General features: G+C 33.7%; 2 protein-coding genes across 2 annotated transcripts; one reads left to right on the top strand and one right to left on the bottom strand.

Moving 5' to 3' along the window:
- Positions 1-10,538: 10,538 nt before the first annotated feature.
- On the top strand, positions 10,539-11,430 carry LOC101490991 (small polypeptide DEVIL 6-like). Its single transcript, XM_004490219.4, has one exon. It carries the CDS (start codon positions 10,712-10,714, stop codon positions 10,844-10,846), a length of 135 nt encoding a protein of 44 aa, XP_004490276.1. The 5' UTR covers positions 10,539-10,711; the 3' UTR covers positions 10,847-11,430.
- An 11,302-nt stretch (positions 11,431-22,732) lies between these two features.
- On the bottom strand, positions 22,733-23,233 carry LOC101492816 (uncharacterized). Its single transcript, XM_004490224.1, has one exon. The coding sequence runs from the start codon at positions 23,231-23,233 to the stop codon at positions 22,733-22,735; it is 501 nt and encodes a 166-aa protein (XP_004490281.1).
- Positions 23,234-24,015: the final 782 nt, after the last annotated feature.

The following is a 24,015-nucleotide window of genomic DNA, read 5'->3' as shown; positions in this document are numbered from 1 at the left end:
AAGGTTTGACGAAAAGAGAAACTTCACGTTATGGCAAATGAGGGTTAAGGATGTGTTGGCACAACAAGGTCTTGAAAAGGCGCCATGTGGGGAGAAACCGAGAAACATGATAGAACTCGATTGGACAGAGATGAAGGATAAGGCTGCATGCATGATTTGTCTATGTGTATAAGATGAAGTGATGTATCACATCCTAGACCTAACATCTCCAAATGAGGTTTGGGAGAAATTGAAAAGTTAATTTCTATGTAAAACCCTTAGGAACAAACTGTTTGCGAAGCAACGACGTTATAGGTTTAAGATCCAAGAAAGATTCAATTTGGAACAACATGTCAATACTTTCAACGAAATAATCACCGGTTTGGTGAAGCTTGGATTGAAGGTCCATGACGGAGATAAGACTGTTATTTTGTTGTGTTTGTTACCAAGTTCATTCGATCACCTATTGACAACTCTAACATACGAGAAAAACACTATCAAGCTAGATGATATTACTGTTGAACTTCAGTCTCATTCTCAAAGGAGACAGGATGTAGAGGAAGGATCTTCACGCGAAGCTCTGTATGTAAAAGGAGGTCAAGAATGTGGGAGGAACAAAGGTAAAGTAGGTTATGGGAAGAACAGGTCCAAATGCAAGAATAAAAAAATAAAATAGTGCTAAGGATTGTCCAAACAAGCAGCAGGGTTAATCTAATTTTGAGAATGTGGTTCAAACTGATGACTCTGTCAGTGAAGGAGATATCCTTTGTGTTTCATCTAGCAAATGCCCAGAAGTGTGGATTCTTGACTCTAGTTGTTCTTATTTCATGATGCCACATATGAAGTAGTTTAACACATTTAAGTCAGAAAATTTTGGTTTTGTTTATTTGGGTGGTGATAAAGCATGTGCTATCAATGGAATATGACAAATTAAAATTTCTATGGACGATGGTGGCGTGCAAACTTTGAATGATGTCATGTATATTCCATAGTTGAGAATGAATTTGATCTCTCTGGGTACTCTACAAGAAAATGGTTTCTCACATAGGTCTGATAGAGATAAGGACATTCTAAAGGTCAACAAGGGCGCATTAACAGTGATGCGAAAAAATATGACTGTAGGTAATATCTACAGACTATTGGTTGTTCTATTGTAGGTGATGTTGTGTCAACTCAATTTGATGATGATGTAACGAAACTATGTCACATATGTTTGGGTCATCTTAGTGAGCGTGAAATGACAAAACTTCATAATAGACATTTGCTGAAGGGTGTTAGTAGTTGTAAGATGGATTTGTGCAAGTAATGTATACTTGAAAATAGTGTATGTTCGTTTTAAATCCAAGAAACAAAAAAACAAAAGGAACCAGACTATGTGCATTCTGAAATTGAACATACTTTTAAATTTGAAAATTCAGGTGGAGTAAAAGATTACTCTCTTGTATGTTACTAAGAGCGCCGTCAGATCAAGCCACTTGAAATATATGGGTATGAAGACTTGGCAACTTATGCATTTCTTACTAGTTTTAGAGATCCATCCATGTTTCGGGGGATTATAGCTAGGCAGGAGAAAGATAAGTGAAGAAGACCTATGGTGGAGGAGATTGAGTCCTTAAAGAAAAATCAGACATAGGAGATTATTCAGCTTCCTAAGGGGAAAAGGGTTATTGGTTGCAATTGGGTGTACAAGAGGAAACAAATAGTAATAGAAAAAGAAAGGGAAAAGTTCAAGGTTCGTCTTGTAGTAAAGGGGTATTTACAACAAAAGAGGATTGACAATGATGAGTTTTCTCTCCGATTGTCAAACATGCTTCTATCAAGGCAGCGTCAGCCTTGGTAGCTAGTAGTGACATTCATTTACAACAAATGGAGTTGAAGACAACATTCCTTTGTAGCAATATAGATGAGCAAATTTACATCAAACAACTAGAGGGTTTAAATGATACTAGACTGGTTTGTAAATTGAAGAGGTCTATGTATGGTCTAAAGTAGCCTCCAAGGAAGTGGTACAAGCGATTCAATTCCTACATGCTTTAGATTGATTATAGAATGCCAATATGATTGTTGTGTTTATGTTGAAGCCTTGATAACGAATTTTTTATTTTCTTATTTTTGTATGTTGATAGATTTTTAGGTACTTGAAGGGTATATAACATGTCATTGTATCATGTTTAGTAGTAGACAGGCGATCCTTCAATTGTAGGATATGTTGATTCTGATTATACAAGTGATATGGATGATAGAAGGTCTACAATATAACGTGTCTTTACCGTTTATGAAGGTCCTACAATTGAAGTAGAGTACACGACAATAGTTGGTGAAGGTGGAAACACGAGAATGGAGGTTGAATTGTGTTTGAATAGTTGAATTATTTTTGCTAATTTATTTAAAAATGGTACAAGTTTGGGGACTTATTTAGAATAAAAGTAGTAGCAATCAAGTTAAGTAATTAGAGGCAGAAGTAAAACAAGAATTGCAGAATTAAAGTGACACAAGAATTTATCCTGGTTCAGAAGGATTTAATCAAGTTAAGTGATTAGAGATAAAGTCCTCTCACTCAGTAGAATTTAATCCACTAATTCAAAACTTGAATTACACAGTATCTGACCCTACAAACCAGACTTCTCAAAACAACTTGACACCTATAGACTTTTTGAGGAACATAAACATCTTGACTTTACAATCCAAATGTTTTCAACACAACCAGAAAACCTACAAATTGTTTGAGGAACACGACTGCCATTATCGAGCTGGGTTACAAGAGTTTGGAACAAATTGATTTGCTTCTAACAAGTCGATTGTAACAATGACTTTCACACTATAACACACTTTTATAAAATATTTCTTTTGAGAAAGTATTTCTCAAGACCATAACCTTATGAACTCTAATAACTTAGGAAATTTTGTGTTTGTGAGTTCTCTTGTTTTCTTCTTTAGATTTCAGTTTTATTTATAAAATAGGTTAGGGTTTCTCCTTTGTCTTTGCAAAATCTGAATCATATCTTTGCAAATAATAAATGTATTTTCTTGTGAGTGTTTCTTCTTGTAAACAATTATTGATTATATCTTCTTGTAAATAATTCATATCTTTTTATAGATAAATCTTGATCATATTTTTTTGTAAATAATTCATATATTCTTGTGATAAATCTTGACCAAATCTTCTTGTAAATAATTCATATCTTCTTGCTATAAATCTTGATTAAATCTTCTTGTAAGTAACCCATATTTTCTTTTTGATAAGATCTTGATCACGTCTTCTTCAAATCTTGATCATATCTTATTTTCAACTTGGTCAAAGATTTTCTTCAATTATAAATATGAATTAAAACTTATTTTAGATTGTCTTCAAAAACACGAATCTTCTTTCGCACTCTTGCTTGATTTGAGCTGGAATGAATTCAGGTTGTTCTTGGATCTTCAAAAGATTTTGATTCGACTAAGTTTTCTTTTCATACTTAACTCTTTCAATTTCAGTCGTTGACTTATGATCAGTGGCATTGAATTTCTTGTTGGAGTGAGATGTTGTGTTTCTTGAATAATGATAGTCAAAGGCATAATTCCATATTCTCATGTTGCTTTTGAAGCTTAGAGTTCATGGTAGCTAGCATGATGCAGCTAAAATCCAAGGCATCATCTTGATGCTTCTTATAAGCATCCTTTTTAGCCTTAGAAGTAGAAACAACCGGTGGCTCTGGGACAATGGATCATTCGAAAGTTTGTGCCGAACAACTTATCCTTCTCATGGATTGATCTCAAAATGTTGTTAGATGTGTTGTTTCCTATCGTAATCTAGATTTAGAAAATATGAAGAAAAAAATATGTATCGTGAAATAAAATATATAATTAGGTCTTTAATTAAATACGACTCCCATTATTTTACTCAAACCAAATGACCTTCAACATTTGATTAGGAAAATCTTATTGGAAGGTTTTCTAGCAGGTCAAGATTCATATTCCACTTCATTTTCAACCTTAGCCGATCACCTAAAATTTAGTTATTTAGGTAGGAACACCCTTTCAATTTTATCTTATACAACTCTAAAAAAGTTGGGTGAATTACTCTTATTCCAATCTATCACATGGATAATTTTCAACTCACTTACTTCTAAACCTTTCAATCATATTATACTCAGTTTAGTTAAGATAGACCCGAAATTTAGATATTACACTTCTCCCATCACATCTTATTGTATAAGAAATGTACTTAACTTTAGCAAATCTACATTATTTTACTAGTCTTGATGAATGCTACTTATGAAAAGCATTCCACTTAATATATTGCTTGAAGGATTTTAATTAAACTTATCTCACCATATTGCTAAACTATATAATCTACTATATTCATACATGAAAATTATACATAAATTTATATTGTAAATAAAATGACAGTGGTTATGAGATCTAACACATTTATTCTCACAATACAATGTGAGAATCTAAGCTAAACTTAGGATCGATCTTGCTTCTCCAAGCATGACCTCCAAAGTTGTCCTCCTTTGAATTTGTCTCCTTATCTTCATCATTACATTACGTAAAAGAATACCCCTTTGACATACGAGGGATTGAAATAAGAAGAGAAGGTACAAATACAATTTAAGAGAGAGGCATGACAGGTAGGCCTTATGTAATAATTTAAAATAAAAGCAAACTAGACCATAACCATTAACCATGCAATCACAAATTAATGGCATATAATTAATCAAATAAAATATTTTTATAAGAGGCAAGTCCTTTATTGACCACTTGACCACTAGACTTGATCCACTTGATCCGAGTCCTTTTTTGGTCCACCACTAGACTTGACCCAGTTGATCCAAGTCCTTTTTGCTCCCCCATCAAGCCAAACCAGGCTCTGATACCACTTGTTGGGGAGTCCGGGGGAGCCCGAAATTCAGAATGGGCTAAACAAGGATTCATAAGAGACGTAGACACCACATCTCAATCCAAAACCTTAAGCCATTAGGTTTATGGGTCATTCTCCTTATATATCCAATATAGCCTCCATTCCTGGTCAATGTGGGACTAACCACTCATAATTGAATTCCAACAATCTCCCCCTCAATTATGAGTCCCACCACTAGACTTGATCCACTTGATCCAAGTCCTTAATTGACCACTTGACCACTAGACTTGATCCACTTGACCCGAGTCCTTTTTTGGTCCACCACTAGACTTGATTTACCACTTGTTGGGGAGTTCTGGAGAGCCCAACATTCAGAATGGGCTAAACAAGGATTCATAAGAGACTTAGACACCACATCTCAACCCAAAACCTTAAGGCATTAGGTTTATGGGTCATTCTCCTTATATATCCAATATAGCCTCCATTCCTGGTCAATGTGGGACTAACCACTCATAATTAAATTCTAACAATCCCCCTCAATTATGAGTCCCACCACTAGACTTGATCCAATTGATCCAAGTCCTTTATTGACCACTAGACTTGATCCACTTGATCCGAGTTCTTTTTGGTCCACCACTAGACTTGATCTACTTGATCCAAGTCCGACTTGATCCAAGTCATTTTTTGCTCCCCGATCAAGCCAAACCAGGCTCTGATACCACTTGTTGGGGAGTCCGGGGGAACCCAACATTCGGAATGAGCTAAACAAGGATTCATAAGAGACTTTAGACACCACATCTCAACCCAAAACCTTAAGGCATTAGGTTTATGGGTCATTCTCCTTATATATCCTTTATAGCCTCCATTCCTGGTCAATGTGGGACTAACCACTCATAATTGAATTCCAACAAAATATATATATATTCATATGCATAACAAAACATATTTCATAAATCACCATTTAACACAGAAAACACATGTTTATTTCTACGATTCACAATCATAAACATTAAATCACAATAAATTAAATCAAGGTTTCATAAGTAGCTTTGATACCACTGAAGGAAAATCGCTAGAAAAATAAATAAACACAACGGATATCATAAAATTTTCCTCCACGGATCCTTACGAATGGTCATGAATCAAGGTTTATTAGATTACCTCTTGTAGCATGATAAAATTTTGATGATGAATGATGATCACAAACGTTTCTCTATCGACAATGTCTCTACATAGTCCACACGAACATAACTCGAATGAGGACAACCTCAATTTCGGTGCAAGCTAAAGGCAATGACTAGGTTTTCTTTTTTGATTGTTTTAAAAAAGTATTATGTATAAGGTTCTATTTATAGACCCTTATATTGACCTAGCACATCGAAGCTAGCTACTTATTTACACTTTTAACTCCTCTTAATTTATTCTTGTGTGTGTGACCTTGTAGTTTCTTGTAACGTTGGTAATAATATTAAATCATTTATCAAATATTATAAACTACAAACGATATTTAGAAACACATCATGACTACCCAAGTGACAAAAATGTCATGTGGTTTGACGTAACCTTTTCTTGATAATGATATTGTATATAATCTACCTTTTTCCCTCATAGAATGTGTCATCCTTGTATAGTTCGATGTCAAATTCCTTGATACCCGAGTAAACTTTACAACAATCAATATCTTATATTGAATTATCTCAACATGGTTATGCATTTAATAGTCATAATGTATCAAGGGGCTCATAGATATTACTCCCATTATGTGGGAGGAGAAAATCTCATCTAGGTCACTCATGTCTCTCGACATGACTTGTTGAATGTCCAGTTAATTGACTTTATATTGTTCTGTTATAAACAATGTTTGACGACAATAAAACAATCAACTCCTTATCTAGATATTATAGTCGTTTCAAGTCTAAGAGTGGCATACACCTATATCACTATGAGAATAATTTATGCCACTTAATAACACAATATGTAGTATTATTCTCATGGCAAGTTAATCCAATATACGTTCATCCTAATGTATACTTATGTTGTAACTTGATATCTCATATCCATAACATGTTAGATAGGATTATCAGTTGACACACATGGTAATCTCAATTGTATTATTATTGCTCTCTATAATAATACTCGACTATAAATGTTTGAGAGTGAAGTTCTATAACATCTCACAATTGAGTCATCCACTCGATGTCTTATCAAAACGAATTTCACTCAAGGAATTTTTACAAACATAATAATTAAAATGCCTTATATTATAAATAAATAAAACGATGCAAGTTTTGAATTCAAAAGTAAAACATTGGCCTCTAGGACTTACACCAACACATTTAACAACTCTATTTCACTAAAAGCGCAATTAAAGACCACTTATGACAATGCTTTTAATGTTTTAAAAAAGCATCGTTAAATGCGTTAAAAAAAAGTTGTTAAAGTCTTTTTTTTGTTGGTGTACTTTTATTCCAATGCTCCAAGAAAAAGGTTTATATATGATCAATAAGAAAAAAGAAAGAATTATTGATCAGAGAAAAGAGTAATTCAAAATTGAGGTTCAAGATACTTTTGGAAATGACTGAGTGTTCTAATTGTGCCTTTACTGAGTTTAAAGGTCAATGGATAGGTCAATTATATATGATAGCGTTAAGATCCAAGATATTAGGTTTAGTCGAAGTAATTAAGCTAAATAATAGTGGAAAATATTGTGTATTGTTACACAAAAATTGAGATAGATTTGGATCCTTTTTAAATAAACGTGTTTGTTCAGTTTAATGATAATCAATTATACTGATGAACTAACCGATGCATTTGATAGAAATTGATCATAATTGATTAGATATTAAAAGGTTTAATTGCAATTTTAGTCTCTCGATTTTTACTGATTCACAAAATTGGTCCTTCTATTTTAAAAGTCGACAGTTTTTGTCCCTCTCTCTGATTTTTTAGCTAAAAAATGATGACGTGAGATGTTTTAAATAATGTAATATATGATTGGATGATGTAGAATGATTAATACCTATGAAATTGGAATAAAACGTCGTAAAAACTTAGATTTCAACTTCGAATTTTCTCTCTCCATATTTTTAATTTAATTAATGACATATGAATAATTAATGTATCTAGATGATTCTATATTATAGAATTGTATGTCACGTCATTAAAAATATGTCAAACCGTTGTTTTTTAGTTCAAAACTATGAGAAATGGACCAAAATTATCGATATTGAAAATAGGGGGACCAATTTTATAAAATAGTAATAATAAAGGGATCAAAACTGCAATGAGGCCACGTTAAAATCTAATCAGTTAGCACACAAAAATGGTTGTCCCAGAATGACTGAACTAGGACACTTGGCTTAGGCTTATCCATTTTCTTAGTACTAAGGTACTCTACAATGAATATTTGGTGGTACAAATTACATGAAGGTTTAACATAAAGTTTTATTTGTTGAATAAAATTTGGTATATATATGGGTGATGATTCGTTGACTCTAAGAGTAACTCTGTGATAAACTACTTTGTTTAATAACTCAATATAAACGATGAATATAACCGACAAATCAAAAGTTTTTATTGAGTAGATGAACTCCATAATTTTTTATAAAATTTTAAAACTATTTGATTATTCATTAAATAATTTCAAGTGAAGGTATAATATGTTTTTAAAAAATATAAGTATATATTGATGGTTAGATTGCATAGCTATGAATTTCATATTTATATAAAATTTTGTTTGCTTGATCATTAATATATTATATCAATAATCAACCGATGAATTAGTGAAATTTATCATTTATATTTAGTTATTAAGCGGAGTAACTCATAACAAAATTATTCTTAGAGTTAACTATTCCAAACCTATATATTTATGAAGCATATCAAATGAGAGGAGTTTTCTAATGAGTACATAATCATACATGGATGGTCAAGATTTTTTAAAAAAAAAGTCATGTGACTTTTTTAAGTGATCATGTGTCACTTGAATAATTCTTGACCATCCATGTATGGTTGTATGATCAAGATCTAACTCTCTCACCCTCTTATTGTAAAACTCTTTTCATTTGATATCTTATATATATATATATATATATATATATATATATATATATATTGTGATGGTAATGCAAAAAGTCAATCAAGTCTTAATGTGTCTATTTATATTGTTTCATTGGGATAGTACAATCTTTAAATTATGTTTGTTTATGTATTAGAGTAATTGAAACACATATTATGATGCGAAAACACCAATAAGATCATCTTGCAGCTATATTATGATGCGAAAATAGTTAAAAAGTTATATGAATTTGTATTGAACAGTCAATAGATTCTTTAATCAAATAACTTTTGCATGATTAATTCTCTAAAAAAATAGACAATTTGTGGGAATATAGCTCTCAAATTGTGAGAATGTAGCTCTCATATCTGTAAAATGTACATAAATGATATTTATGAATAAATACACCGATGAATGAACCATTTATATATTTTACGATCCTAATTGATGCAATAACTAAATAAACACAAGTATTTATTGTCAATTCCCAACCAAAAATTTGTTAGATTATTTGTTCAATTAATTTGACGGAGAAATATTTTTAAATTATCCAAAAAGTTTTCTATAGATGTAGATCAGCTGAGTTGTCGACCCAAGTCCTGAAATTAGTTCCTGATGTCCATCAAAAGAGTAGAAATATTCAAGTTACCAATAATGTGGAAGTCTAGTTTTAACATCATGTACCTCCTTTCCACAAAGCATGAAAAAAAATCTAGTTGCTTTTATTATATGGGGTTAGGCTCATCATAATCTGCTTCTTGTTTAGTTTCTTGAGTAATCGACCACCCAATATTGTGCAATGTTTTCTGGTTTTTGTAGTATTGAACGGACACAATTTTGATACAAGAAAATGATAACTTTGATGCAGATGACTGGGGCCCTCCATTATGATCTTAAAACTTTCTAGAGGTTCTTATGAATTAATATTTTCTTATGTATGATATACTCAACTAAACTGACCCCCATCCATTAGTAATTACATTGCAAGTTGGAATGCTAGAGAGAAATGGGTGTTGGAATTAACTTAATAATTAATCATACAAAGTTTTCTATATATTATATATTAAATAGCGAAAAATTAATACTCAAATATAAACATACTATAAACATAAAGAACAATCATAAAATTTTGTAACATTTTAAGAATTATAATACGTTGATTTATCAAAGATATTAAAAATAATTAAATTTAATATTGCTAATAATATATTCATTTGTTGTTCTTTATTAATCTGAACTCCTTATGTCTTAGTCACTCTTCAGATAAGAAAAAAAATAAAATATGTAATGTGTCTAATATATTAGAGATCGTATCAATTTAAATATTAGGATTCTCATTATTCTAAAATCATCCCATCAATCAATGACGTTAACTCATATTTGAGCATAAATCAATTATGTAACTAATTATCCTATTAAAAATTTAATTAATTAGCCTTATTAAATAATTTGATCACCAATTAAAACCTTTTAATTGATAAATAGTTAATAAACTAGTATTAAGATATTTGTCTATATATTGAAATATAATAAAATGAGAAAATATTCCAACGAAAAGCTTGATTCCATTTCATGATTTTTTTATTGGTTCCCCCTAATCGTGGTATTGCATTAATTCCCCCAAATGGTGAGGTGGGGTCTAATTGGTGTTTGTCTAGGCTGGTTGGGTTGGAAGCAATTCACACCCTTTCATACCACATTGCTAGCGCTTTAAGTACCCACCTTTCAACAATTTTTCTAAACAAACCAAGTCAGAACCAAGTTGAAAGCTTTAAGCTTAGGATCAAGAACGAGGGGAGAAACGAAATTTAAGAAAACAATTAATCTTCATGGGAGGATCAAAATCAAAGAGAACTACTAGGCTATCATCAAACATAGGACTTGGAGGAGTCCTTAGAGAGCAAAGAGCAAGGCTATACATAATTAGAAGATGTGTGGTCATGCTCCTATGTTGGCATGAGTAGTGTTTTTAGTAATTTAGAATAGTGTGTGTGAGGACTTGAAGTCCAATTCAGCTTGCTTCAATTTACTCGGCAAATGCAGCATATATGGGTTCTTTCTTGGAATAGCTTGCATCAAAATTATAGTTAATTATATCAAGAGTTCATACTTATGTCCAAAAGCCACTTTAATCTATGAGCTTTTCATTGATGATTAGCTAAGATTGAATGGTCATTTTGTTGGTGGATCTCATCCAAATTCCTTGTATCTTATATTTTCTTCCACTCACCCTCCTATTTGTTTGTGGTATACCATGCATAGGAACCATTTGGAAAAGATGCTCATTAGTAATATGTATATGTATGTATTTGTGTTTTTTCGATTGATTGTCTACTGACTCTTAACGATGATTTTTTTTCTTCATGCGATTACGTCAAAAAAAAAAAAAAAAGAAACAAGTACCTTTGTTGTAGGTTATTTGACTCCTCCAAAAAGTATTAAGTACAGTATTGTGTTCTTTAGAGGAATACATAACTAAGAAAAACATAAGCAATGAAAGTTCGAAAGATAAAGATGAATATGCGAGTAAATAATGTGTTTGATTGATTGTGTGTGTGTGTGTGAAATGAATTATACAAGCACTATTTATAGGCAAAATGACATAACATGTAATCCTATTGGCCATGAGCATGACCTTCAAATACTCAGCTTTGACTATCGTTGTTCGACAAAACTCTCAGGTAGTGTGTCAAAACATGATTGTTGTCATGTGTATGTGGTACCCCATATGTTTAGCATCCATTTTCCCTCATTTTGCGCCATTTTCTAGCAATAAAATGACACGTTTTTTTCCTACTTCATAGTCGTGTTTGTCATCTTGATCTTTAAACAAAGAAATGAACTTTAAAGGTCGAAGTATTTGTTCCACGTGACTTTAACTATTCATACAACCCCAGTCAAACTCTTTAGGAACTAAGGAAGAATCGACTAATGTCACAACCCAAAAACTAAACGATGTGACCAACACATAAGGTATACTCCTAACCTAACAAGCCTATCAACTAACTTAACAATTAAGCAACTAAATCGTTCTCAATAACCATTATATATATATGTATATATATAGATATATAATTTCTCAAAATTTCGACAAAGTATCCTCTGTAACTTCAACGTTTCCAAATTTGTAAAATTTCTATTTAAACTCTCAATTTAGTCATAATCTAAAGAGTATAATCTAAATATTCAGTACATCTCCCAAAAGACTTTCTAGACTCAAAATAGCTGTAAATTACATCATGACTCAATAAACTTTACAAAAAAAAAAAAGGTCCTCGATCAAAGAGGCGTACCAAAACAAATATGATCAAAACTTGAATCTACTAACAGCTTGCTACTCAGCTGCATGTGAATCTGAAGAAAAAAAAACAACATGAAGGGGTAGGTCACAAAGACTTAGTGAGAAAACAACAATCACCATCAACTAGAAGGGAAACACAAAAAAAGGCACGAATAATTGTTTTGTAATCTTGTGGGAATTATCTTAAACAATGTTATCTCAAATATAGATAATTCTCAAGTAAAGTATACACATATAAAATCAATAAACTTATAATTTAACCATTCAGATAGAAATATTAAAAATTCAATTAATAGCGAAGTGAAATCCAAATGAATAACCTTAAAATCATCATAGACAATCAAACAAGTAAAAATACAAATTCTTGAGAACCAAGAGGCAGCTTCATCTCACTGATATCCTTTTCCTCCTAAGGGTGGCATTTCCCTTAAGGGTGGCTCCATCTAACGAATAGCCCTCTCCTCTCAATCCCGCAACACATCATCACACATCAATTAGGGATCTTACATCTCTTTCATAGTCCTTTCCTCCTACGGAAGACATTCCTCATACGGGCAGCTCCATCTAACGGGAAACTCTCCATAATCAAAAGGAGGTAACTAGGTTCCCCTAATGCTGTTAACGATTTCACAATTATAACAATGATTTTCACAACATATATTTAAAATCCATAAATAAATCAAACTACAAACATATCACATAACAAAGACCATGAAAATAATTAAGGATGAAATCGAGAAAAAAAATCAAAGGTTGTGTTCCCCAATTTTTCAATAAATACTTTAGTATAGAAAACAAGTAAAATAATAATTATAGCATTATAAAAATATATGACGATGACCATCGTCAACTCACAACTATAGAGAATCGACTACGTTTGTTCTCCAACAACTCCCAGAGTAGTCGACAGGACCTCAGCTGACAAATCTGAGTATCAAAAATATTTTCAAGGCTTTAGAAAAGTTATTCTAAGTTTAGCTAACTCTAGGAAATCATAAAAATCATTTAAATCTACTTTAAGCACAAAATAAGATTTATAAACAAAACTACATTTTTCTAGAGATTCTTACTAGCTTTAGAGTTGTGTATTTACCTAAAAGATTCTTAATAAACAACTTTCAAGAAATGGGTACCCTTATCCTTCCTTTACTCACTAATCCTAACCCCTAAAAATCATAACCAATATTATTTGTAGGAGTATTAGAAATTATGCTCTTGGGGATGTTAAATTCCTTTTAAGGGATGAGGGTTTAAGTATTGTGGAGTGAGAAGAAGCAATGAGAAGAAAAGAAAAAAATATATAATAAAATGGGGGAGAGGGGGTTTTGCCGAGAGAGAGAAGAATGGGGGAGTGAGATAGAAAGAGAGTGAGAGTATGTGGTTGGTTTGTTTTATTTATTATTTATTATAACTATTATTATTAATTAATTATTTTATTAATATTATTTTAGAAACGGGGCATTTCAATCTCCTCCTTATAAAAATTCGTCATCGATTTTATTTGACTTTTTATTCTTCTAATACTGACCTTGAGTTTCAACATAAGTGTAGGTAATTTGCATGAATGGCTTCTTCGGGTTCCCAAGTAGTTTCTTCATCGAATGGACCACACCAAAGAACTTTTACTGAAATGATATCTTTTGAGCGCAAAAGTCTCACTTGGTGATCTAATATAGCTACCAGATGCTCAACGTAGGATAGACTCTCATCTAACTGCACATTTTCATGATTAATCACATGAGAATGGTCATGAAGATACTTCTGAAGCATCGAAATATGAAAGACAGGATGAACTTCTGAGAGATCTAGTGGAAGTGTCAAGCAATACACTACCGATCCGATCCTTTCTAAAATTTCAAATGGTCCAATGAATCTTGGACTTAGTTTCCCCTTTTTACCAAACCGCAAAACCCCTTTCATTGGTGAAACTCGTAGGAATACATGTCCTCCCACTGAAAACTCTAAGAGACAACGCCTCTTATCTGAATAAGATTTTTGTCTATTTTGAGTTGTCACTAAGCGATCTCGAATCAGTTTAACTTTTTCAATGGCATATTGAATCAACTCTGGACCGACTAGTTTAGCTTCTCCAACTTCAAACCATCCTATTGAAGACCTACACCATCTTCCGTCCAAGGCCTCAAATGGAGCCATCAAAATACTAGATTGATAACTATTATTGTATGCAAATTCCATCAAGGGAAAACGTTGATCCCAACTACCTCAAATATCCAGAACACAAGCACGAAACATATCTTCTAATATTTGAATAGTCCTTTCAGTTTGAACAGTAATTTGAGTCCCACATTTAGAAATAATAAACACCGGTACACCATGTAAAGAGACAATTTCGTCAAAATAAAGTTTAGCATACTGGCATGCAGTATAAGTAGTCTTCACAGGCAAAGAGCGTGCAGATTTTGTCATTCGATCTATAATCACCCATACTAAGTCATAACCCTTTTGGATTCGTGGTAATCCTCTAACAAAATCCATAACAATGCTTTCCCACTTCCACTCAGGTATTTCAACAGGTTGAAGTAACCTCACAGGCTTTTGGTGCTCAGCGTTTACTAGTTGACACATTAAGCACTTAGAGACAAAATCTGCTACGTCTCTCTTCATCCCTTCCCACCAATACAACTCTCTCAAGTCTTGATACATCTTATTAGAACATAGGTGAATAGTATAAGAAGAATGGTGAGCATCCTCTAAAATTTTCCTTCTCAAGCCACCAACATTTGGAACACACAATCGAGACTTCAACCTCAGCACACCATCATAATCAATTGAAAAGTCTGAAATTTTACAATTCTGAACATTATTTACCATATTCAACAAGTATGAGTCTTGACTTTGAGCTTCCTTGATATCATCAACTATGGTTGGACGAATTTGTATGTGGGCTAAAAATAACCTCGAATGACCAAGTTCAAATTGAATTCCACATTCAACAACTTCTTGAAATTCTTACATTGTTGGCCTATTTACTTATGCTATATGAGTGAGACTGCCCATGGATTTCCTACTCAAAGCATTTGCAACAAAATTTTCCTTCCCTGGGTGGTATAAGATTGTGCAAACATAATCTTTCAAGAGTTTCATCCACCTTCTTTGTCTTAAATTTAAATCTCGTTGTTGAAAGATATACTTAAGACTTTTATGATCAGTATAAATCTCGCAAGTTTCACAATATAGATAGTGTCTCCAAATCTTAAGGGCAAAAATCATTGCAACCATTTCCAAATCATGTGTGAGATAGTTTACCTTATACCTCTTGATTTGTCTAGATGCATAGGCAATAATCTTACCTTGTTGCATAAGTACACAACTGAGACCAACTCTAGAAGCATCATAATAAACTGCATAACTTTCACCACCTAGGGGTAATGCCAAAATAGGTGCTGACATCAAGTACTCCTTTAATTTTTGAAAACATTCCTCACATGCATCAGTCCATTGGAACTCACCTTTCTTCTAGGTCAACCTAGTCAACGAAGATGAGATTTTAGAGAAATCCTTCACAAAACGTCGGTAATAGTTAGCTAAACCAAGAAAACTTTGAATCTCCTTTATTGTGGTAGGTCTGGGCCAATTCTGCATTGCTTCCACTGTACTTAGATCAACACTTATTCTCTTCTTAGACACAACATGACCTAAAAACGCCACACTATACAACCCAAGTTGACATTTAGAGAGTTTGGCATATAATTGCTTATCTCTTAGGATTTGCAAAACCAATCTCAATTATCGCTTGTGTTCTTATTTACTCTTGGAACAAACAAGGATATCATCAATGAACACAATCATGAATTGATCCAAGAAAGCTGTCGGGGCATTAGTAAGCCCAAAGGACATAACCAGAAATTTATAATGTCCATAACGTATGCGGAAAGCTGTCTTCGTTATATCATCCCTCTTAATCTTCAAATGGTGATACCTCGTATTAAGACAAACTCTCAATTTAAGTTTTGATGAAAATAAACAAAAGTTAATTAAGAATGTTAATTATGATTCTAAATCTTATGTTAATTTAACTTGTGCTTTTGAATGGATTAGTTCAAAGATAGGACTCAAGCAAAGCAAAGAAATCAACAATAAAAAAAAAAAAAAAAACTAAACAGATAAGAAAGGAGAACATTTTGGACAAAATCTGTAAAAACGAAGAATGATCTCCAGAACCAAGACTGATCATCACAGCCCAAAGATCAATCAATCTCCACTAGTTAAAAGAGATTTTAGCCTTTGGATTTTACATCTATATTATCAGCACTTGGCAAGGAACAAATTGAGATGATCAGATTCAAAGAAACTACTCGAATTATTAAGAGAGAATATCACAAATTAGCAAGACCAAATAGATCTGAACCTTCTCCAGCTTAAACTGACAAGAAAGATAAATGATCTTGAAATGTACAAGACGTCTAGATTAATTAGGAAGACATCCAGAATAATCAAGACTGAACCTCCAGATTGATTATCAACCTTTAGGATGTTCAAGACTAAGCCTCCAAATTGATCATTAATCTCCATAATTTTCATTAACCAAGCTATTTTGACAGAACCCAAAATTTAGATCAAATCAAAGACATTAAAAAGCATATCTGAAGTACAAAGGATCATCAAACTCAATGGAAATCTGATAAAAAATCAAAGAACTCAACCCAATCAATAGAGTTCAAAAAGTGTTCAAAGGCTGGAATATTTTTATTCATATAAATTAGTTTTTGTCAAAACTGACAGAGCACTACCAACAACTTTTTTGACCATTATTAAATGCTCTTAAACGCCTATAAAAGGAAGGCACATGCTCAGGGAAAATGCACAAATTCAAGTGCTAACAAGTCTAAAAATCATTCACATTCACATACTTGAAACTATCTCATTACTCAAAGAAGAATCAGTTTGATCACTTTTCATTACTCTGTTATTATTGTAATGAATTCTTTGTAAAGAATCGAATCTCAAAATAGAGTTGAGACATCTCAGATTCTATCAAAACTATCTCATCATAATTGTAAAACTCGAACTATAAGAGTTTAATATAGTTTTGGTAGATGGTAAGAAATCCTATCAATCTGAATTGATTAAATCTCTTTCTGGGTGGAAAAGATTGAAGTTTGTAATAGATCAAGATTGATCTCAGCTAGGTGCTGTAAAACCAATAAGATTCTTTGTTTTAAGCACTTATTGGAAAATCTCACAATTGTGAGGACTGGACGTAGCTCGAGTTGGATGAACCAGGATACATCCGTGTGTAGTACTCTTTCTCTTATCTCCTTATTTATCAAGTCGGATTAATCATTTAAGTTAAAAACGTAAAACTAAATTTCTAATTTTAAGCTAACCAATAACGTTCTTTGTTTTCTGGTAAAAACCAATAACATTCTCTGTTTTTTGTTTTCTGAACCAAGATCATTCTTGAGTTGAATTTTTAAGTATTTTCAGGAAATTTTTAAATAGGGAGATTTACCATTCAAACCCCCATTCCTTGTAAATCGACTTCTCTACTTCACCCTAATCGTAAATCGATCTTAGAAAAACATTGAGCTCCATGAAGTTGATCAAACAACTCATTAATACTTGGCAAATGGTGTTTATTCTTTACAATTACTTGCTTATAGTCTACACACAACCACATGGATCCATCTTTCTTCTTTACAAATAATATTAGTGCTCCCCAAAGAGAAGAACTTGGGCGAATAAAACCTTTATCAAGAAGATTTTGAAGTTGCTCCTTTAACTCCTTAAGCTCTATTGGGGATATACGATAAGGAGGTATGGATATAGTATGAGTGTTATGAACGAAGTCTATAGAGAACTCAATATCCCAATCAGGTGGCAACCCAGGAAGTTCTTCCGAAAATCATTTGGAAATTCACATGCTATTGGAATTTTTTCCAATTTCTCCTCAGCCACTTGTGTATCTCTCACCAAGGCTAAGTACGCTTGACAACCTTTTCTCATTAACTTGTTAGCTCTCAAGGCTGAGATATGGTTATGTGGGACCCAACAATGTTCTCCTTGAAACGAGAAGATTGATTGCCTCAGTATCTCAAATTTCACCACTTTTTTATGACAATCCAAAGTGGCTGATGAAAAGCCAACAAATCCATACCCAAAATCACATCAAAATCTATCAAGTCAATAACTACTAAATCTACTGGCAACACCTTGCCCTTAATAGTTATATCACAAGAACGATACACCGACTTGCAAGCAAATTTCCTCAAACATGTGTAGCTACAACTAAAGTCTCTTCTAAAGAAGATGAACGTTTACGAAGTCAAGTAGCAAGCCACAAGGATACAAAAGATGGACTAGCTCCAGGATTAAATAAAACATGAGCATCTCTCGAACAAATAGAAAATATACTTGTAACTACTGCATTGGATGTATGAGCATCCTAACGAGTCAAAGAAATCACTCGAGCCTGACCTCTTCTTGCTGGTATCTAACCTCGACCACCAAATCCCCTACCTCCCTGTTGAGATGTTCCTAAACTCTGACATAAGAATTTCCATTTTGTCGCACAGATGCAGAATGAGCCTGAGAAGATGCCAAAGTTGCTGGTACTGATGAATAACTAAAGGGTGGATGTGTCATGTCTACAGGACAATTCCTCTTGATGTGACCTACTTGGCCATATTAATAACACGCTTTACCATTAGCATCTCTAGAAATATTTCCAAAGTGAAACCTACCACAAATAGAACATCGTGTAGCTGAAACACCAGAATGTCTCTAAGGAAATGTGGATTGTGATGCTGCTTCCGAATCTGATCTACGACTCTACACTTTCCCAGAAAACTACCCGCTATGACCACCTCTTTGAGACATGAGTCTTTGTTGACCTTGATAACCAAACATAGATCCACCATCGCGAGTTGGATAGTTATTGTAAGATCCTTCAACCCTTTGTTTCTTTTGTGAATCTTGTCTATTACCTCATTTTTGCTTCTGTTGTTGCTCAATCTGAAGTGCCAAACTCAAAACCTCGGCAAAAGTAGAACAATTCGACCCAACTACATATATAAATAAGTAATCCCTTAATCCTCTGATGAACCTTTTGACACGCATTTCCTCAGTGATATGGTAAGGAGCGTGTCTAGAGAGCTTTGTAAAACGATCACTATACTCTAAAACTGCCATACCCTCTGTTTGCTCCAATCGCTCAAACTCATGAGCTAATCCATCTCTAACACTCTCTGGAAGAAAATTAACCATGAACAATAGAGAGAACTCTCTCCATGCTAACAGAGGTGACCCCACTTGTCTACCATGTGACACTATATCAAACCAATCTCGGGTCACACCTATTAGCTAAAAGGATGTCAATTTCACTGCTCTTACCTCGGAACAACCCAATTCTCTCCAAAGCCGCTCTAGACTATCAATGAATTGTTATGGATCCTAAGTCGCCCAAGACCCAAAAAAAGTAGGGGGTTTAAGCTTCATGAAGTCTGGTAAAGTAACCTCAATACCCCTCGTTGCAGTAGTCTTCTGATGCTCAACTTGTCTAACCTCTTATTGACCATTGGGATTTTCATGTCTTTGATCATCCTCATATTGTTTTCCAACGATAACCCCAACATGTTGTTGCACAACCTGTTGTAATCTATGCAAACCAGCGGCAAACTCTTCCATGGTTGGATTTTCGCGCCTTTTCCTAGGCACCTCAAAAGCAACATCAAACGATACCCTATGTAAACTCATTTAACGAACATGGTTCGTGAACTCAGTTCACATACGTTTTTAAGTTTGAAAATGGGTTCACGTACGTGAATTGAGTTCACGTAAGTGTTTGACATTGAGTTCACATACGTGAATTGAATTCACGTAGGCTTGTTGTTTTGATTTTTATTATGACTTTTGTTTAGCAAATATGGGGAACATTATGTTTACTGATAGAGAGGGTTGTGTTATACTTAATTAGGGTATTTCTAATATGGAGGGTCGTCGTGTTAGGCCAATTGTTTCTGCACGAGCACAACGACGACGACTATAGCAGCAACAAGAAGAATCCCAACCCAAAGCCCAACCTGAAGCCCAACCAGATAACATAGATGAAGCTCCACTTGATGATGGATATCTTGGTGGTGCGGTTGATATTTTTTTTCTTAGGACATTCGAAGATCATGTGGCAACTCGACTCTGAGACAGCGTGGTAACTTTCTCAATCAAATAAAGTTAATTTATATTTTTTCACTTAATTAATTTCAGGACCGCGGGGAATTGAGGGTGTTTAGCAATGGTAAAAAATTAAAAGAAATTGTTATTGAACACGAAGAGGTTAAGCAATTGGTTAAAAGCTCGGGAATGTATTCTTTGCTAAAATGCAGCTACGAAATGATCGACAAAAGGATCATTTCTGCATTCGTAGAGAGGTGGCATCGTGATACCAATAACTTTTATCTCCTAATTAGGGAGATGACAATTACTTTGGACAATGTGTCATCTCTGATGCATGTTCCCATCATTGGTGCATTCTTCAGTGTTAATGTATTTAATAAGGATGATGGTGCAGATATATTGGCAGAGCTTCTTGGAGTTAGTCACACTATTGTTTATGCTGAATTTAATGTCACACGGACTGCCACAGTTTGCTATAGATGGTTACTTGAGGTATACCATAATCACTGTCGTGACCAGCATTGACAGATGACTGCGAGGGCATTTCTTTTGTTTTTGATCGGTTGCACACTGTTCAACGATAAGAGTGTCTACACAGTTAGTGTTGCCTATCTTGGCGGCTTCTAAGACCTCAATTCTTGCGGGGGATATGCATCGGGTGCAGCTGCTTTTGCTTACCTATATGACAATCTTCGAGAAGGCAGCATGCATTAGACCAGAACTGTTTTAGGCTATCTGACACTTTTACATGTAAAATGTATGGTTGTTTATTGTGTTTATAATTTCTATTATTAATGATTCTAAACTAATGATATGTTATTATATATGTGCAGGTGTGGGTCTATGAGGAGTTTCCTACATTATGTAGAGATTGTTGTAGACTTTCTTCTAGTTATGTTGAAGACTACCCTAGAGCACTTAGATGGAAGCCTAAAAGGGATAAGGGTCTGGTTCTTCCATTTAGGAAAGCTCTTGGCGAGGTTGGCATTGATGACGTATGTTGGATACCATATGAGGAACATCGAGTGAAGCGACCTTTTGAAGAGGTTTCTTTATTTCGAGGGTGGATACGATGTGGTCTGAAGATGTATGCTCATCTTCCAAACAGGGTATTGCGTCAATACGATCATGTCCAAACTTTTCATGGCTCACCGTTAGGTAGTGGGTTAGACGACCACACCAGATGAAATGGATATTTTGTTTACACAATATGTTGTGTATGTAGTGGATGTTGGTGCAGTTGTACATGGACATATAATCTGCTCGATCCATCATCATAAAAAGTTAATTTAATCCACCAAACATGAATAGCGTCTAACGGAATGGAACGGGAGGTCATACTATACCTGGTTATTTCACATGCACAAGGTAGATCATGTGTTCTCCTAACTGTGCAACGACATTCAGACTTATCTATAACTACATACTTCACATGATCAAACTATGTCGCAATCTGATCTATTGCATTTTTGGACACAACACCATGCAAGTTGGCGTACAATCTGTTACTATGTCGATGAACCTTTTGAGTTATGCTCTTTTCAAACGATGTTATTATCTCACTGTGTTGTAATACAATCATGTTATTGATGGTTTCCCAAACACTGCATATATCACCAATGTTGTCTTGTTATAGTGTTCTCAAAGTGCATAACTATATTTGCCCACGCCTCAACAAATCTTTCCTTGTTAGAAATTAACCACTGGTCATGTACATAATCATTAAAGATAGAAGAGCTACTACAAACTTATTATTTGCCCTTGCTTCTTTTTTGGAAAAGTAGTCATCATGCATTTCTGTTTGACATTTTTGCATACATGAAACAAGTATAATAAATTGATTGCTTTTGGAAAAACATATTGAATTGTGCTTATCAAAGCAAGGTCTCTATCAATAGCGATTGCTTCAACTTCACCACATGTAATATGTTATTGCAACATTTGTAGTGCCCACATAAAATTATCAGCACGCTCAATCTGTAGATAAGCAAATCCCACACAAAATGTCATTTCAGTAGATGTAACAGTAATAATTTCAAGTAATGGTATTCGATACCTTCATGTCTTGTATGTACTATCCATAATCAATATTATGTGAAAATTATTTACAAGAGTGATAGCGTATGGATGAGCTCAAAATATGTCCCTCAACTTATCTGAACCTTCTACCTTCCTATATCGATAGATATATTTGTCGCGTTCTATCAATGTCAAAAGATGTTGTGTTTATGTTCTATTACCTCTAAGTGATGAACAATATGCTTGACATGCATTGTAAACTTATTTTATTGTCGTCAAACTTTTAACATTATGATCCTTTAGTTTCATCAATATGTTTCTTGGTTTGATCATGTTCTTCGTCATATCACCAAGTACAACTTTCTCTTCTTGAGACGGCCGGCCTAAGAAAGCATGATCAGTCAGTTTTTTTGGCCAATTCATGGTTATGGACACCACATATTACATGCAGATACCATCCCTCACCAACATTTGATGGTGTACCTCTCAATCTAAACGGGCATTCACATTTTCTACTCCAAGTACTCCTCCTAGGTTTATAATTATTCCAAGGTCTATATTTACCGCTTCTTTCACAACCAATAATTAATATTGTCTTTGTTCTTGGTCGTGTTGTCGCGTTTTCGGATCTAAAAATGACAACGACAATTCTATTTTCCCTTCCAACATTTCTAGCCCATTTCAATAAATCATCTCGTGTATCAAACATCATGTCGATGCTAAACACATCAGTCAAATCAACCATAACAGGTTCACCTTCGTTGTTCATAATGTCATTCATTGCATCAAAATCATCATACATTTCGTCGAAATCAAGCTCCAAACCATCATCCATATCCTCAAAATCAGGTTTTAAACCTTCATACATTTCATCACTATTGTCTTCCCCTTGGTCCATTTATCTGCATCCAGAAAGGAACAAAAAAAACTAAGGATTTTGCTTAATATATACGTGAACTCAATTTCATGTAAGTTAACGTGAATTGAGTTCACGTACGTTTATGTAAACTGAATTCTAGCAAATGTACGTGAACTCAATTCACGTAAACTTACGTGAAATTGATTTAACGTATATGGTTTAATTTTCAAACTTCATTGATTATGTAGTCTTAATTCACGTAAAAATACGTGAAGTTTGCTTACATGCTGAGATTTTTAATTTTCAAACTTCATTGATGACACAATCTTAAACTACGTACATTTACATGAATTAAGATTGCGAACATTCTAAGATTTTTAAATTTTTTTCAACATACGGGAATTCAATTCATGTAACAACACAACGTACGGGAACTCAGTTCACATACAATCCTCAGATTTAGAAATAAAGTTCGAACTCAAAAGCATAGCAACAAACATACCTTTTTAGGTCACTTTAACCACAATGTGATGAGAAAACTGATGGGGTGTAGGTTATGAGTGAGTGATGTGAGTTTTGAATGATTATGAGTTAGGGATGGTGATTTTTTGATATGTGAGTTATGAGATGTTAAGAATGGTGATGAATGGAGAAATGAAGTTAAAAAAAATATTATAAATATCAAAGGGCATTTTGGGTATTTTGGTGTTTTTAGAAATTTGAGGGGTATGGATAGTAATGTGAGGGGTGCGGGTAGCAATATTGTAAAATTTTTAGAGACGCACACAATCGTCACCCATTTTCACACAAGATATTCATTC

This window comes from Cicer arietinum, chromosome 2 (genome assembly GCF_000331145.2).
Source record: "Cicer arietinum cultivar CDC Frontier isolate Library 1 chromosome 2, Cicar.CDCFrontier_v2.0, whole genome shotgun sequence".
Lineage (NCBI taxonomy): Eukaryota > Viridiplantae > Streptophyta > Magnoliopsida > Fabales > Fabaceae > Cicer > Cicer arietinum.
Note: the sequence above shows the minus strand (reverse complement) of the source record. Positions and strands in the feature narration are given on the sequence as shown.

Excerpts from the sequence above, each read along its gene's own strand:
- LOC101492816 (XM_004490224.1), bottom strand. The coding sequence starts at position 23,233 with ATGGACCAAGGGGAAGACAATAGTGATGAAATGTATGAAGGTTTAAAA.
- LOC101490991 (XM_004490219.4), top strand. The coding sequence starts at position 10,712 with ATGGGAGGATCAAAATCAAAGAGAACTACTAGGCTATCATCAAACATA.